We start from the raw sequence: 16,924 nt of genomic DNA on the forward strand, positions 1-16,924 counted from the left end.
ATATCCCATGTGTACTATGTCAGACAACCTTTTACGCAGCTCCTGTATCTTTCATCTGTGTTTCTCATTCCCCACACTTGGCATCAGTTTTAGAAATCTGTTCTGTGATTGTGAGGAAGTAAATTAATTTATCATGGCTAGAAAGCAGAAAATGCAGTATTTTTTTCTTCTCAAAATGATAACCTGACAATGAATGATTTTTTTTTTTTAGGAAATGGCAATAAATTACCATTTTGTTAATACCACATTAACACAGTCCTGGGCTACCTCCATTTCTTTTCTCTGCAGAGTGCTTATTATGGAACGCAGCATTTAATATAGTTTCGCTGAGAGAGCAGCCTGTTATCTATGCCTCTCCTGTGAAGCAAAGGAAAGCCCTTTACAAAAGCATGTTTTCCACATTCAGCAGCTTTTTCTACTAGGCTACAGGGTGACTCAGAGCTGGGCCAGGACAAGAATTGTTGATGAAGTATGTTCATGACCAGCTAACATAATGCACTGCAGAGCAAGTCACATAAGCAGTGCTACACACACCCGCAGAAATGGAGACATCCTCATAATGCTGAATATTTCATATAGGCTATTAATAGAAAGGGAAAATCAAGAAACAAGAAAGGAAATTTAAAATAAAATCTTAAACTCCCTTTAAACATGACATTACAAAAAACTCCACTGAATCTGTGCCCTGTTGAAATGTTCTTACACACTACAGCTAACATAGCTTTATCACTAACATTACAGACTTCTATAGGCAGAAATATATTTCTGTCTCACAAATCATTCATAAAGTCCATCATGTGCAAAGGAGGGACAACACTGTGACCCGAGGAGGAAAAAGAAATTGAAATTAAACTCACAAGGTTGCTCTTTCAACACAGACATTTAAAATGTCGTTACTTTTTGCCCACAGGGATGTTTTTGATTTCCCTTGACTCCTCCTCTCTATACATGGTCTCCTGCTTAATTTGCACAGGATTGACAAAGACTAATATCTGATGGGTACATTTGGAAACTGTAAATGCATTGCTTGTTACTAATTTTCAGTGAACCATTAGTCAGTAAAGGTCATTCGTTACATTATGTATTAAATGCTAACATGTGCGACATATTTTGGAAGCACTGTCATGGGCATATGAAAAAAAGTTGTTTAAAATGGAAAGACTTTCCTGTAAGCAAGTTCTCCTGATATGTTTATGCACACAACAGAGGCTTGATTTCACTTACAAGCTTCTATCATGCTATTTGTGTTATACACAAATATTCTTAATATGTTAACATGGAAGGGGAATGCTGCAATCAACATACCATTTTCATGTGCCTTGCAGACTGATGTACAGCAAAGTCAATCTAAACATCAAGTATAAGAACAAACAGACTGAAAATTTGCAGCTTCCTTAGATCTTTGATTACTATATAAAACAGTTTTTCTTTCAAAAGAGAGTTGAAGAAAAACCAAACTGTATGAACTCAAAGTTGTGGGCATCAGTTGCTAAGTGATCTGCTGCCTATGGAAGTGCCTTTAGCTCCACCCAGAGAATTCTGTGAGAACAGCACATCAAAACTAAAAAACAAGATCCCAAACATTTACGCTAATTTTCTGAATGTCAAGAAAATGTTCAGTGCAGCTGAGTTAATTAAATATCTGTTCTAGGCTTCATTACTCTTCCTTTTTAACCAAGGGAGAGAAAACACAAAAGCTTTATTGTATGTTGTGAAGAAAAATAGGCTCCCTTGATGGCAAGAAGAAGAAAAAACAAAGGCTTTTGAAAGAAATATTGTTGGTAAATATACCAGTCATTAATAGCACCAGAAGTCAGACAGAAAAATACCTCATGTCCCTTTCAGGATATAACATGGAGAGTCTCCACCAAGGAAGTTTGCTATATGGTCCAGATCAGCCTTTTCAAAAGCACAGCACAAAAAGCTTTTGAAGGCATACACATCTAAGGTTCCTTTCAAGTTTAAAATAAATTGAGCATTCCTGTATAAATGACAACACTGGTTCTACTGGAAGTGTCTAAACCAATTTCCCCTAAGCCAGTAACAATGTTTCAAAAGATGACAGACCCACAAAAGTTTGAGAGGTGAGCAAGGCACACCACAGCCTAAAGCTATTTTTTTCAGCTAGGTACTACAACATAATGTTTCTCCAGTGGATAGAGCTGCATTTCACTGGCCACCTAGTACAAGATAAAGCAAAACTTTCTACAGCACCTCACCTTGCTCCTGGAGGGGGAACCAGCGCATGAGGGGCTGGGAGAGAAGGACAACAACAACACACTGAACTGGAAAAGATCATTAAATTTCCCACTCCTCCACATGAAGCCTGCTGGTGCCCTTGGGCTAGTCACAGTTCTCTCAGAATTCTCTCAGACCATGTGGAGGCAGGCAATGACAAATCACCTCTGAATATCTCTTGTCTTGAAAATCCTATGTGAACGTCATAAGTCAGCTGCTGACATGACAGCACATACACAAACAGGTCTTGGTGCAACACAGGTGCAGTTGACAGGCGAACTGCTGTCAATATCTCCCCCAACCCACCATTGGGGTAACCAAGGGAAGAGGGCTGGTATTAAGACTGGAAGCAGTAGAACCTGCTCTTCCTACCACCATCCTCTTGGGGGTGTCAATATGAAAATCAGAGCTCTGCAGGACATTACCCAATTCCTCAGAACATGCAAGATCATGGTTCACTCCGCATGGGCCATAAAGACCAGTGTGCTGCCAGTAAAAACATCGTTGTGGGGGAGGACTTCGCACCACTACTGCTGCTGGAGCAGAGCTGCAGCGGCCTATTCTCCCCACAATAGCATTTTTCTGACTTGCTAGTTTAGCGAGTCTTTTCAAAAATGATGGCACCAGGTGGAAGGTGCCATTTTTCCCGCACCACTTTCCCTTACCTCCAGTTGCCTGCGTCACTCTGCCAAACCCAGGGGAGACACCTCCTGACCTCCGACTCCACAGGGTCATGTGTCCCGCATCTCTGCAGAGGGATGCAGGCAACAGGAGGTAAGGGGGGGGGGGAGCTGTGGGACCTATCCAATGATTCCACTTGTGCCAAGAACAGGCCCTGCACTGATCTGGAACAAAAGGCAAAGTCATGAGGCAGTAAGTCTCTGCGTCTTCAACTTTATTCAAGTCCTGTTCTCACATCAAGGCCTAATTAGTACAACCTACTCCCAACTGCTCAGTCATTCATTTATAGACATAATCAAAGTAGTCAATGCCAACAGTTGTCACAAAAAGCTTGCTAATGCATGTTACAGAGATTCCCGTGCCATGTTTATTATTCCTTGGTTTGAGTATTTCTTTAAAATATTCTGATTCCTCTTACTTCTCAATAAGTCCTTGAAATCATAAACCCAATACATAATTTAAACATGAGACATGCTTGGTGATGAATTATTTCCAGAGTATATTTCTGATCTGCATTATCTAAAAGAGCCACTATGGTGTAGTGGTTAACAGCTGCAGACTCTAATCTGGGAAACTAGGTTTAATTCCCCACTCCTCCACATGAGCAGTGGCCTTTAATCTGTGAACCAGTTTGTTTTCCTATTCCTATAGAATGAAGCCTGTTGGGTGACCTTGGACCAGTCACAGTTCTCTCAGAACTCTCTTATCCCCATAAGATGTCTGTTGTGGGAGGGGATTTGAAGGCAATTGTAAGCTGCTTCAAGATTCCTTAAAGGTAGACAAAAGCAGGGTATAAAACTAAATCTTTTAAAAAGCTTTGAAGTTTACTTTCTGAAAGGGAGAAAATCTCAAATGATACCTATTTTCAAAGGAACACAGCATGTGGGAAATGACTCAGCTGCAGTCTTCACATAAGTCCTTTCACAGAGGGCATTTGCCAATAATATGGTGTCCAATCACTTCTACAAATAAGGTGAAGTGGCCATTTCTTCCCCCATGCATCTGTGTATGCATGTATTTTCTAAAGTGTCACTCTACATGAAGCTTGGTATTTGGATGAGCTTCCCCTGAGAGTTTACAATGGAGGATTACAATAACATGGTTTCAAGATCTTTGGATATTTGTAAACAGACTGCATACCTGCTGTTCTCCAACAGTATTGGAAAATGTTATGACTAAGGCGTGACTCAAATGTAGAAAAAGCACCGTTCTTTCAGAGCACTTTTACTTGGAACTTCCTATTATGTCTCACTGTGGTTTTGTGCATTATCTTGTCCAGTGCTCTACCACTTCATTTGTGGGCTGCTCATGGTTTGACCCAATAGGATTTCTCTGTAGCCTGCTGCCTGCCTGGATGCTTAATCATTCTCCCCAATGCACTTGGTTGTCTCAGATACCCCTCCTGTTTTTCAGAGTCCAATCTGCCTCAGAGAACTTTCCAGCCAAATACGAAAAGTTTCACTAGGCGAATTAAGATTGCCTTTCTGTCCTTTCTGAATAATCTTAGCCCTTTGATGAACACTGTAAATTCATAAACTACAGCAGGATAATGAGCAAGATACCAGTAGGTAACATCCAACTCAGAAGCCACTCAGAAGGACTGGATTCTATCTACTTGGATTGGAAGACCCTCTGGTGGAGGGAGGAGCAGAAAATCAGAAGAAATGCTTCAGCCATTCTTGAGCTGAGTCGCACCTTGTAGAATGTAGCAGGTAAATACTCTTCCTAAGCTTAATGATAAATGCAATTCCTTTACTTACTTTTAGGATATACATAATCCTTTTTCATTTAATATAATTATTACCATGTTCTGGTAAAGTGTATTCAGATATGCACTAACCACTATTGAGGTTGCTACCCAAATGAAAAGTAAGGATGAACCCTTAAAAAGAATATCAAAATATACTTAAAATCTTTTAGAATCTTTTTAGCCATGTTGGAGAATTTGTGGGGAAAGGACATCCCCCCGCCTGCCAAAAATCCTCTGAAGATCAGAAAAGCCAGCTCAAGGAAAATTGCAATAAGATCAAAGTGGCTTGGAAATTCCTTCACTATTACATCACAATATAATAACATCATTTAAAATAGGATGCTGAAAGGATTTCAACGATCTTTTTAAAAAGCAGGCATTTAACATGCCTTTACCTTTTCAATAGCTTTTCTTTCGGTTTCTAAATCCATCCAAGTATTTTCCTTTTCCAACATGTCTATAAAAGCCCAACGAATCCCTTCAGTCAACTCTGCCATCTGTAACAAAAGTTTCACAAATAAGAACTTGAGGAAAGTGCAGTGCCGTGAAGAATACTGATCTTATTAAGCTATGGATACAGACATCAGAGCTTATCTGTATCCCTCTGAAACCACTTGATGCCACTAGCTGTATGCAACTGTAGGTGGATCAAAATCTATGCATGCATAACATGCTTCATAGCCTACAATCAAATAACCCTTGTTTTCCTCGTGTTCTCCTCCTGCTGTTTGTTCCTAATCTTAATGATAAATGCAATTCCTTTTGTTGCTTTGCATTGTTAATTCTATCAAGCATCAGGTTTTCTGTTGGGGTTGCCAACTTTCAGGTAGTAGCTGGAGATCTCTAGGGATTACAACTGATGTTCAGGCGATAGAGATGAATTCAACTGGAGAAAATGGTCACGTTGGAAGATGGCATTATACCCCACTGAAGTCCTTTTCCTCCCCAAACCTCGCCTTCTTCAAGCTCCACCTCCAAAATCTCCAAGTATTTCCCAACCCAGAGCTGGCAACTCTGTTTCCTATCTATAATGCATATGATGCATTGCAAAATGTCATGCTACTCGTTTTTAAAAAAGATTATGTTTAAAACCAAAATTACTGCAAATATGTCACATTCAACTTTGCACTTTATAAAAATAATATTCGACAAATTCCAGCTCAAGGTGATCAGGGGAGGATGTAAGAAACTGATATGGCATCACAACCCATATCAAAACACTTGAATTACTGCCATCACTATCTTTGGTTGATTTTATATCTCAGAAAAGGAGGAGAAGCTATATCAATGGGTTGTGCCCCTGTGGCCTGATTTTTGTTGTGAGTCACTTTGGACTCATCTCCACAGGCCTTTAACGAGATTGTAAATCCTACAGTCGATTAACACTCATGGAGTGAAAAGCTGCAGGAATGTTTACAGGTCTCTTGAACTATATGGGTGGCCATATTAAAGTTCAAAAATATTGAAAAAAATGAAATATTAGGACTGGAGTAAAATATTATGTTGCTAAAACATCTTCCAATCAAAACAGGTACCTGTTTACAAAGCAAGTTGTTGATCTTCTACACAGCCTAGCCAAAGACAAAAGAAGCCTTGGGCAGAAGGTTAGCTACTAGAAAAAAACTATAGCAATTTCACCCTGGACAAGCCACTGATGGCTGCAGACAATCTGCTTTAGCAAAGCCAGAAAGGTACATATTCCAAGGCATTATACTTTCCAAAGTATTTCTAGTAAACCCAGGGAATCAGTCACTTCAGGGGTCTTCATTATTTCTGTTCTAGAGTGCAGGGAGAGGTGAGAGAGAAAGGAACCAACACAATAGTGGACAGCACAGTATTTAATAAAATGCTAATCAGTTATTTTAGCCACTTCTGACTCAGAAATGTCAGATTTTGGAGTACAGAAAGTTTTAACTCTTCCAAGCTGATAAAGTCAGTGAACCCCGTTCTCCTATACTAATTTGTCTCTCACACCCTGCTCTCTACCTTTGTCTTCAAAGGTGAAGCAGGTGATGACTAGAGATAGGGTATTTTATGTGGTGGCACTCTTCCCTTTAGGCTCACCTGGCACCTTTAGGCTCACTTGGTGCCAGGACAAAGCATATTTTTAAATTAGGGATATTATCTCAACAGCTTTTTAATAGCCAGCGTCTGGTCTTAGGTCTGTTTTATGGATTGTTTAAATGGTTTGCTGTTTTATTTGTGTAAGACGCTAACAAGTCTCAGCCAACATATGGGAACCCCAGTAGGATTTTCAAGGCAAAAGACTATCAGAACTGCCTTCCTCTACAAAGCAAACCTGGTATTTCTTTGTGGTCTCTCATCTAAGTCTTAAGCTGAACCAAACCTGCTTAGCTTCTGAGGTCTGACGAGATCAGGCTAGCCTGGGCAATCCAGGTCATGGCTGTTGTTTAATACTGTTGTATTATTTTAAACATAAACTGTCTCAAGTAGGACTCTGAAGCATCAGCACAGAGATACCCTAAATAAATAACAGACCATTCCAGGTTGGGGGGGGGGGGGTAGATAAGTGGCAGCCAGACATGGAGCAGCCCCCGCCCTTCAAAGATGTTTGAAAGAGAAAAGCTCACCAACCATGCTGAAAGGCTCCTATGCAGCCCAATGAGCTGTGCCACCCTTTTTGCTGATGTAAATCTACACCAGCAGAAAGGGGCGATGTTGAGTTGAAAGGTCTCAAGAAGCCAACTAAAGTTGACTCTGCCCATATCAATGTCAGCACCAGCTCCTGTGCTGGAGAAGGTCAGCACAGTGGCAGCATTCATAACTGGCCAACACAGAGCTGCTTGGCTTTCCAGCACCAGTATAAGTGCCCCCACACCAGCATAGATGCCACTTACAATGTAAGGAGTAGCATTAACACCAATGATGGTGTTATGCCAATTCCAAAACTCTTCCTCCCGACCTCAGGATTGCACAGTACATTTTGTTAGGCTGCAGGTTCAATGTGAACAGGAAACTCCCACCAAATGGGTAACACTGCTATTTTTATTGTGTTTTTTGTACTAGTTGAGGTGTATCTCTATATTGTATTTTACCATGGGAACTGATTATTTTTCACATGCCAGATATTTGACATGGTTTTTTATGCTTGTATTTTGCAGTGCTTCATTTCTTGTTCATCACTAATGGCCCTGGAAGCTTGAATTAGAGGCAGGCACTATTTTTCCTACATCATTCAGCACTTTAGTAGGCTGTTACATTCAAGTGTGTAACAATGAGATAAGTGGTAGGTGAATCATCCACCTGACTGAGGATTTTGATATTGACCTATATGGATGTCTTTTCTTAAATAACTGAAGGCAATTATAGTATCTCATTATTATGATTTATTACTGTTCTTTCAATATTGTAACATTTTTACACAATATAGAAATCAGTACAGACTTGGCCTTAAGTATGGCTGAGCATTCAACAGCCTGTAGTAAACTGCATTCCAGGGAAAAGGGTAACTTAGAAAATATTGATGGCTGAGCATTGTATCAATTAACTTAGTGCACAAATGAGGTGAACTCCCTGTACTTAGAGGTTGCCAGTTCGTATTCTAGCTCTGCAATTGGACCCTGGTGTATATTCCAGATTTTATGCGCCAGCTGTAGCAGCAGAGATGGGAAAAGAAATCTATTCATTCCATTAGAGTTATCAAAATTGCTCAGGCGTAGCTGTATGAAATACTGCCTAGACTGTAAGTCAAAAAACAGTGCTATATTTAGACAAAAAATAATATCTCTTTGATAAAAGAAAGGGAGACCAGAAAATATCCAGGGCATGAGCTCATCAATGACTACATCTGAAAACTCCACCCTGCATTATTTCTTTATCATGGGGGTGGGGGGAGGGTGTTTGACAACATCCATGCTGCTGAAAAACAGGATGAAAAGAGAAGGAAAGAATGAATTAAAGATGCTGCATGATAGAGGGGGAAGAAATGAAAAAGATATGCCGCTAACAATGCAAACTTTATTCATGTTTCCTCCTATATAAATTTTAATGATTACATTCAAAGACTACAATATTAGTATGGTTTACTTCTGAGTAAACATTCATAAGATTAAGTCATTAATCAAATAATTAAAGGTATAACTTCTGCAATTTCTGCAAGTAATTTGGTATCTTCGGTTCATTCAGAAAAACAGAATTTTAACAAATAGCACTAAAGGATACCTGTAAAGTAACATGAAGCATTACAAAACAATTAAGGATGCATAGGAGATAGAATATTGTTCTGCAGTAAAATACGTGCATCATATTATGAAGTCACAAGTTTAACCTTGACCATCTTGTTAAAGGGCCTTAGTAGCAGGAATGGGAAAGGTGATAATAGAAAACTCTTGATGATGACACTCAACAGTACTGTATTTAATTAACCACCTGCCTGTAAGTTGACTGCATCAACAAACAGACCCTGCTTAGATAAACAGTCTATTCTCTTAAACAGTGTAGCAAGAGAGTTCATTTGTGAGTACAAACGTATGTACATGACCAGGTTTTTGTTCTGATTATTCTCTGACAGGTTTTCAATATATGTGATCCTTACTAAGTCCTTGGAAATTTGCAGCAGCTGTCTCAATCCTCCTCATAAATACAAGCATCATTCCACACAATTTTGTCCCTGTATCTTCATTTGTGAAAACTATTCTGACAAATTAGGATATAAAAATGAATTATGACTAGGACAAGAATCAGATACAAGGTTCACTTCAGTTGTACTTGCCCACTAATGTTCTGAAAAAGAATATAAGGAAATGGTCACAGAATGGTTGCAATTACATGTATTTGAGTATGGGATTGGACTGCTCTGAGTCTGATTGTGTAAACAGCAAAGAAAGTCCTATCCTCAAATATGGGAATAGTGTGTAAGATAAATCTGAACTTTATTCTTTATGGCCAAATATTATTTCTTTAGCATGGGCCTTTCACTAGAAAGGGGGGGAGGAGGGAGGGCATTGACAATGTTACGCAAATTTTGGCCTGCTACTGCTGCAATAGAAGGTACAATACGTAAGGTGGAAGACAGAGGTGAATTCTTCCAGAACCTGTGGTGCTCCATTCAACCCATGTTTCAGCCTTTTCCCTTGCTGTGAAGTTCTGAGACTTAATAAACTGCCATTGGGAGAGAGAAAAAGACTTCCAGAAAAACTCCCCAAGTTTACCTTACATATGCATGCCTTATCAGTCCTTTGCTTTTAGAGACTCTTGGCCCTTTGTCTTATGCCTTTTCTTGTTTCTCCAAGTTAAATGTAATGTTTAGCTTTTACTCTGTTTTGATTATTGATTATTTCTGGTGCAACCTACTAGACACTAATTATTTCTAGCGCTACATATCGGACACTACTGTATAAAAATCTTTTTTATATAATAAAAAACCCTTCTTTTCACAAGTATCACATTTAGGTGCAATATTTCTTTACTGCCAAGATTCATTCCAATTTGTTTTTCAGTCCAAAAGGTCTTAATCCTGCCATAACTCAGGGCTAATCCCATGTATTCTTACCATAATTGTTTACTTTAAGAAGAGAACAAATTTATAAGATAATAAAATACATAAGAACTTACCATTTCCCTCTTGTCTTCTTGGAAATGAAGATCTACAAACATTCTGCCAACAACATAAGGGAGAGCACTTTCCACAAAGTTTACACATTTATCCCATTGAGGCTCTAAGGAAGTCGTCCCCTGAATTATCTGTGTTTGATTTAAGATTGGTAAATCATAATGGGCTTCCTTAGGAAAACATTATGTCCTTAGGAAAACATTATGTCCTTAGGAAAACATTATGTCCACAAAACAAAGCAACTGATTTATTATTTTTTAAAATGATGTTTTTGATTATAGACAGGTTGGTTCAGATTAAAATCTTCACAAAAATCTCAGCAAACATCAGGCTTACCTACCTGAAATTGGCCAAAGATTCACCCAACCTTTTTTCTGTCTATCCCTGTTTATACCATAAAGGCATGAACTGTTAGGTATATACAGAAGTAAGTCATTGTCCCCTGTCCAGCTAACATTAGCTATGATCAGGAACCAAACTAGATGTCATGGGGCAATGATGTTTGTTTGGTAGGTATCTGCATTGTTAAGCTGCAAATTGAGAAGCAATTGTAATTTTTACGTGTGAGAAAAGTGAAAGGAGCCCCTGCAGAGCAGCCGTTTTGTGGCCATTGGAAAAGAAAGTTAAGTCCAGGAAACATGGACCAGATTTGTTGGAAATAGTAAAGTGCAGCTTGGCCCATGTTGTAACCAATGGAAGAAGCTAATCACAACTAATTCAGGTTTTATTAGCCTCAATGAGACTTAAGGCACAGTAACAATGAAAGCATCTGTTGTTCACATCCTTGCCATTTGAAGCAAGCAGTGGTGGAGATGTGGATGTCTGATTCTTATAAGAACACTTGAGTGGGAGATATATCGAGGCATGGGGACACTTTATTTGGCCAGCAAATAAAGACCTGACTCATTAGAAAGCATAATGTAAAGTACATAAACATAACTGAAATAAGGAACTTTTCACCATTCATGCATTTAAACAGACACATTCTTTCTGACATGGAGATTAATGTCCATATAACAATTTTAAGAAGAAATTAGGGGAAATGACATCTTCTAGATGTTGCATATTATTCTGACAAATCTTTTGAGGGCATCTCAAAAATGTCAGGATTAACCAACCAAATGGAATATAACAGATTTTCAGAATTTTTATAATAGCCTCACAATTATTTGAACTCTTCAATGTCTAATATATTTCTAGATGCATTCATCACGTTACAAATCCCCAAGCAGTGACCTTAGCGATTCTCTCTGTTCCATGTCTTAGCTACTAGCAAATGACAATCATACCCTGACAGAAACAGATTTCTGCAAATAAGAGGAAAAGGCTTGGATGTACAAAAAGATAGTTTGGTTAACTTCCTGGAAATCCAACCCACACTAGTTCATGAACTTGGGAGTTCATGAACTTGAGCTCTGGAGGGGCAAGAGATAACGTTTAACCTTTATTAAAGCCTCCAGCAAGCTTGTGGATTGTCCAAACAACTAAGAGATGTATGACTATAGATCTCCACTACCAACTACACAGGGATCTGACCTGCAGAAATTCTGAATGAAGTTATAATTTGTGACATCTGGCTATCAATTCCAGACACTTGTTTCATAGTCACAGGTGACATACTAATATAAAAATCTTATACTTACCCTTGAAAATTCCAGCCACCTATATCGGAAACGTCGACTGAGGTTAAATATTCTTGCATAAACCATTCTCCATACCAAGTAGTTGGCAATAGTCCTGTCAAACCAGACACATCTTTATGTCAGACAGTTAAGCTCATGTGTTATAATATACAGCTGTCTAATACCATAAATGAATACATGAATAGATTTTTTTTCAGATGAGTGGGCCGCGGGTGATGGCAGCAACTTCACCTTGAAAATTAATGAACAATGACCAAACTGACAAAAACCTATTATTCAGAAGAGATTGAATGATAACAGCCATTTGGTGTGTGACTGAATGATGGGATAATTCATTCACAAATATTTCAACCATTTCATTTCTAGAGTAGCAATGTGGCATTAATTAATTTTCTGCAAGAAGAGATTTTTTCCCCCAAGTACTTGTTGCTTTAAAAAACAAGAGAAACAATAAAAATCAATAATAATGTTATTAAAAAGAATCCATAGGAAACTTTCCCTATATTTTAACAACATGGATAGGAATCACCAGTTATCTTGGTATTATATTCAGGAAGTATGAAGCATAGTAATGAGTAAGTACTGGACACATCCTGCTAATCTGGCAAAGTGCTAGCAAGATAATTTGTGTGGAAGGTATAAATGTATACAGTATGCAATAAACTTTGCAGATGTATTCCCACAACAAGTAATAAAAGAGGTTCTTGTTAGAGGTCAATTTTTGTTAAGTGTCTGAAAATTCCAATCTAATAGAGGTCTTAAGAAAACAGTTAATAACAGCTGTTGAGTATCTAGTTATCTGCTTTGTTAAGCAGTACAAATATGTAAGTATTATGAAGCTTTCAAACCACATAGGATTTCACATAAAGTAATGTTTGAGGCTTAGTTACATAGTTAACCTCTATTTGGTCTTGACTTTTGTTTATTTTGCCTTCCACCCCTAAGCCATACCACTGTATGGGATCCCTCACAAAATCGCCACTGTCAGAAAGGAATTTTTGTTTGCAGAGCAAAATTTCACTTCAGCTCTTCTGCTACAGACCAAAATACACACATTCTGAAATGCTGCTCTTGGGAGTGGGGGACCCCAAGAAATAACATGAAGGGGGAGGTAGTAATCAGCCACAGGGGAAGGGAATTAGTAAAAAATCACACACATTTCCATTAGCAGAAATTTTCACTGGATCCAAACCTACACTGGGAAGAAACCTGATAGAATGAGCCCACATTTTAATGCCTAATAAAGGTTTCTTCATGCAGAATGAACCCAAATATTATTTTATTTGGGTGCCAAGTGGAGAATGATGTGTAATTTTAACAGAAAATGAAGTTCACAGATGAGTGGAGCTAAATCCTCTCCTTCCACCCTTGTTACCTTGTGGTACTACATTGGCATTTTCCGCACAGCATAAATGTAAAGTCTTGAGGATGTTATAAAAAGCATTCAGGGAAAGAAGTTTGCATGTCTCTCCCCCAAAATGTTTTCAGGATGTTTTATTTCTCTCAAGTCAAGTTTTTCAAAAATCTTAAAACTAGTGAACTTTTTTCCTGAAGACAGGTTGAAGATGTCTCCTGCTTGCCTGTATGAACAAAAGCAGACAGGCAGGTGCTTTATTTCTCCCACCTCCTCTCCTCTTACTTTCATTTTTTGCTGCAGTTGTATCTGCCATTTCTGCCCTCTTCAGGAGCCTCCTGCCTCTGCCATTTGGTGAAGGTTTCCCATGGTGTTTCCTCTGCTTGCAGCTCATTCATACAGGACTTCCCTGTAAAAAGTGTGTGAATAAAGTTTGTTTTGCCTGGCAATCCTGCACACATGTCGTTTTTCCTCTTTTTGTTTTGAGGGTGATGTCTGCAAAACTATGATGACACAACTTGAGAGTCTGTAATATGTGCATATTTGAGTCATTGTAGCTTCACAGACATCACTCTCAAAACAAAACAAAAAAGGAAAGACACATATGCAGGATTGCCAGGCAAAACAAACTTTATTCATATACTTTTTACAGTGAAATTGCGGGTGGATGAGCCACAAGCAGAGGAAATTTCCATCACAAACTTTCACGAATGGCAAGCAGGATAGAGAATCACAAGCAGGGTGTGACTTTAAAATGACAAGAGCTCTGTCAGGCAGGAAAAAAGAACCGTTTTGGATGGAACACTTTTTTTGTCTGCGCAGAGCAAACACAAAAAGTCAAAATGGAACATGTTTAAAAGTCTGCAAAATGTTTTATTTCTGCTGTGCAGAAAAGGCCATTGTTTGAAACATTTCTCTTCAAGTCCAGCTCCAACATCAGAAATCAGCTGGACTAGAAAGAAAAATGGTTACAGCAGTAGAAGATGGAAGATATCAGGGAAGAAGTAGCTCCCCTCATCTGTGTGCTTTGTTTTCTGTAAAACACACAAACCCACCTATCTGGCTTTACACTTAATTAGGATGACAAGAATATTTTTAATTAGGATAACATGTAACAACAACAACAACAACAACAACAACAACACAAGCCTTTATTGGCATATAACACAGGACAAAATTTTAAAACAAAACAAGGTTAAGAAATGCAGTTAAAACTACTAATTTCCAGTATAAAATTTGCAACAGTTTCACAAAACAGCACATCAGAGCTGTTTAGGAGATTGGGTATCTTATAACACTCATGCCATTGCAAGAAAATGGAATTCATGTATTTCATGCGTATCTTATTGTATTTAGGGCATAGAAACAAAGAATGGTCACGTGTTTCAACCGTAGTCATATCACATGAACAAACTCTTTTAGAACGTTCCATATTCTTAAATCTTCCCTCCAGCAGAGCTGATGGCAGCACATTACATCTTGCAGTAGCCAAGGCTCTCCTCTGGGTGGGATTAATCAGCAGACGAAGATATGCTGCCATAATTCCACGCTCGCATGGGATTAATGATGTAGTCGGAGAACAGGTTGTCTTGGCAGCAAGAGTCAAATTATGAAAATCAAGATCCAAGAGCCTATTCCTTAACTAGTCTGAAGGCTTCCACCTTTGTGAGCATAAGGACTGATTCCAAGGATAACATGTAAATACATTTATATTTGAATCGACAGTCCACATCTTGCTTGGATTCGTCTTTCTGTCATGTCTAGTTTAGGCTTTTTTAGGCTACAAAGAATAAGCCTGCTCAGCAGCGTTTCTTCAAAAGGAAGCCCTGCCTCAATGCAGTTGGTAGAGCACTGGTCAAAAGTGGGCTTTCCACAGTATCCCCACAAGGACTTGTGCAGCTGTATTTTGTACCAACTGGAGTTTCAGTCCCAAGGATATTCCTGCATAGAGCACACTAGCAATCTAATCTGGAAGTGACCATTGCATAGATCACTGTGACTACGCAGGTAGAAAACAAAATTGCACACTATTTCACAGTGGTTGACTAGGTGGAAAACTTGTATTGTGTTACTGTTTTAATATACTTTAATAGAATTAACATATTTCTGTAGCTGTTCAGATTCTATAATAATTTTTCTACACATTCATCTCTCAAAGCCCCTTTAAAAATTTCTTATGAACACATAAATCTTTTCCATAAAGGTCTGGGGCATCTTGATCATGACTTAATGTGAGCCACAGCATGCTAAAGGCCATGCCTAAAGCCCTTTTTCATTTAAATCTAATCCATCAGCTGATAACAGGGAGCCATTTGAGCAATACAGCCTCTTCAATAGTGAGTTACCACAACCAGTGCTTATGCATATGGGAAAACAAACAGTTTTGTGGGACCATAAAACTAACAGATTCATTCTTGCATAAATTTATCTACAGATGGGATTACAGTTTCCAGGGTGGAGTGGACATGAGGCTGCCAGATGGGGTTTAAACCTTCCACTTCAGAAATTAAACAACCGAGAACTCTACCATTCATACAGAATCTAGTGACACTTTCATAGTTCACATTCATTCACCTGAAGCTTCAACATAGCTGGATCTCTTAACACTAATGCTCAGAGACATTAAAAATACATTTTCAGACATGGCACTGGCAGTAAAATGGTACAATTTTCTCTACACTTCTTGGCAGTATTAGCCTTTTATACATAATAAAAGATATCCAATGGCATATCAACTCCATTAAATTCTTGCAAGCAAGCCGATGCTATTTGAAATGATTTAATAGAACAGCACTAAGCTGATATTTCTGAAAAAAAAATACCACATCTTAGAATATGATTATAGTCTGTATAACATTTAAGCCTGTGTTGTTAATTTTCATCAAACCAACCAATCAATTAAAAATTGTTAGATCCATTTTTTTAAAAAAGCCTGCAATTAAATGGACACTGTCCCAGGGTTTGTGTTCAGTCTCGGAAAGTCTTGGAAAACAGTGAGCTGTTTTCTACAGCAGTTTTTGGAGTCATTCCAAGCTTCAGCATATCAGGAACATTTGTCTACCTCTGGGAGGAGACTTGCAATAGATTTTGTGGATACTTTCCAAGCAAACTTGAAGCTGCATTCAGGAATTACAAACAAACCAGAGTTTATTTGCAATGAACACGAACTTGACTTATATTAAGCCTTATGTGTGACATAAAATACAGGCAGAATCAAACATGGTTGAAATAAATAAGTTCAAGTACCTTAATATTCACATTTTATATATGCTATCGGCAAAGCTAAACTGGAAACTTTACAACTAATGTAATTCCTGGTGTTTCCTGTTGGACTAAATTGTAAATTTGTTGAAATTACATGTAGATGTAATTCCGACTGGGAAGAGTCAGAATAATTTTTCATTATATCTTTTTGTTTGAAGAGAATCATGGTTCCAACAAAATCAGTACATTCCTTGGCAACATTCACAGTTCTCAATTTCTTAAAAGCATGTTTTCAATGAAAGAAAAGTGGATCTGTCACTCCAAAAGAGAAAAAGTTTGCCGTGATGTACTCCCTATGGAAAGGGGCTGTGGCTCAGTAGTACCACATGCATTTATTCAAGTCCCTGGTTTTATCCCAGGATTTTAAATAGCTGGGATTGGAAAAGTACTTTTTGTACCTAAGATCCTTGACAGTTGTTTTC

At 38.4% G+C, this 16,924-nt stretch overlaps 1 protein-coding gene across 1 annotated transcript in view; it reads right to left on the reverse strand.

The window, feature by feature from the left end:
* PHEX (phosphate regulating endopeptidase homolog X-linked) overlaps positions 1-16,924 on the reverse strand; it is a 125,212-nt gene that overhangs the window by 69,151 nt on the left and 39,137 nt on the right. Inside the window, exons 10-12 of the mRNA XM_048494927.1 lie at positions 11,885-11,978; positions 10,244-10,372; positions 5,065-5,166 (exon numbers count right to left, since the gene is read on the reverse strand). Of these exons, the coding sequence (XP_048350884.1) occupies positions 5,065-5,166; positions 10,244-10,372; positions 11,885-11,978 (325 nt within the window). The remainder of the gene's footprint in view (positions 1-5,064; positions 5,167-10,243; positions 10,373-11,884; positions 11,979-16,924) is intronic.

This window comes from Sphaerodactylus townsendi, linkage group LG04 (genome assembly GCF_021028975.2).
Source record: "Sphaerodactylus townsendi isolate TG3544 linkage group LG04, MPM_Stown_v2.3, whole genome shotgun sequence".
NCBI classification, from domain to species: domain Eukaryota; kingdom Metazoa; phylum Chordata; class Lepidosauria; order Squamata; family Sphaerodactylidae; genus Sphaerodactylus; species Sphaerodactylus townsendi.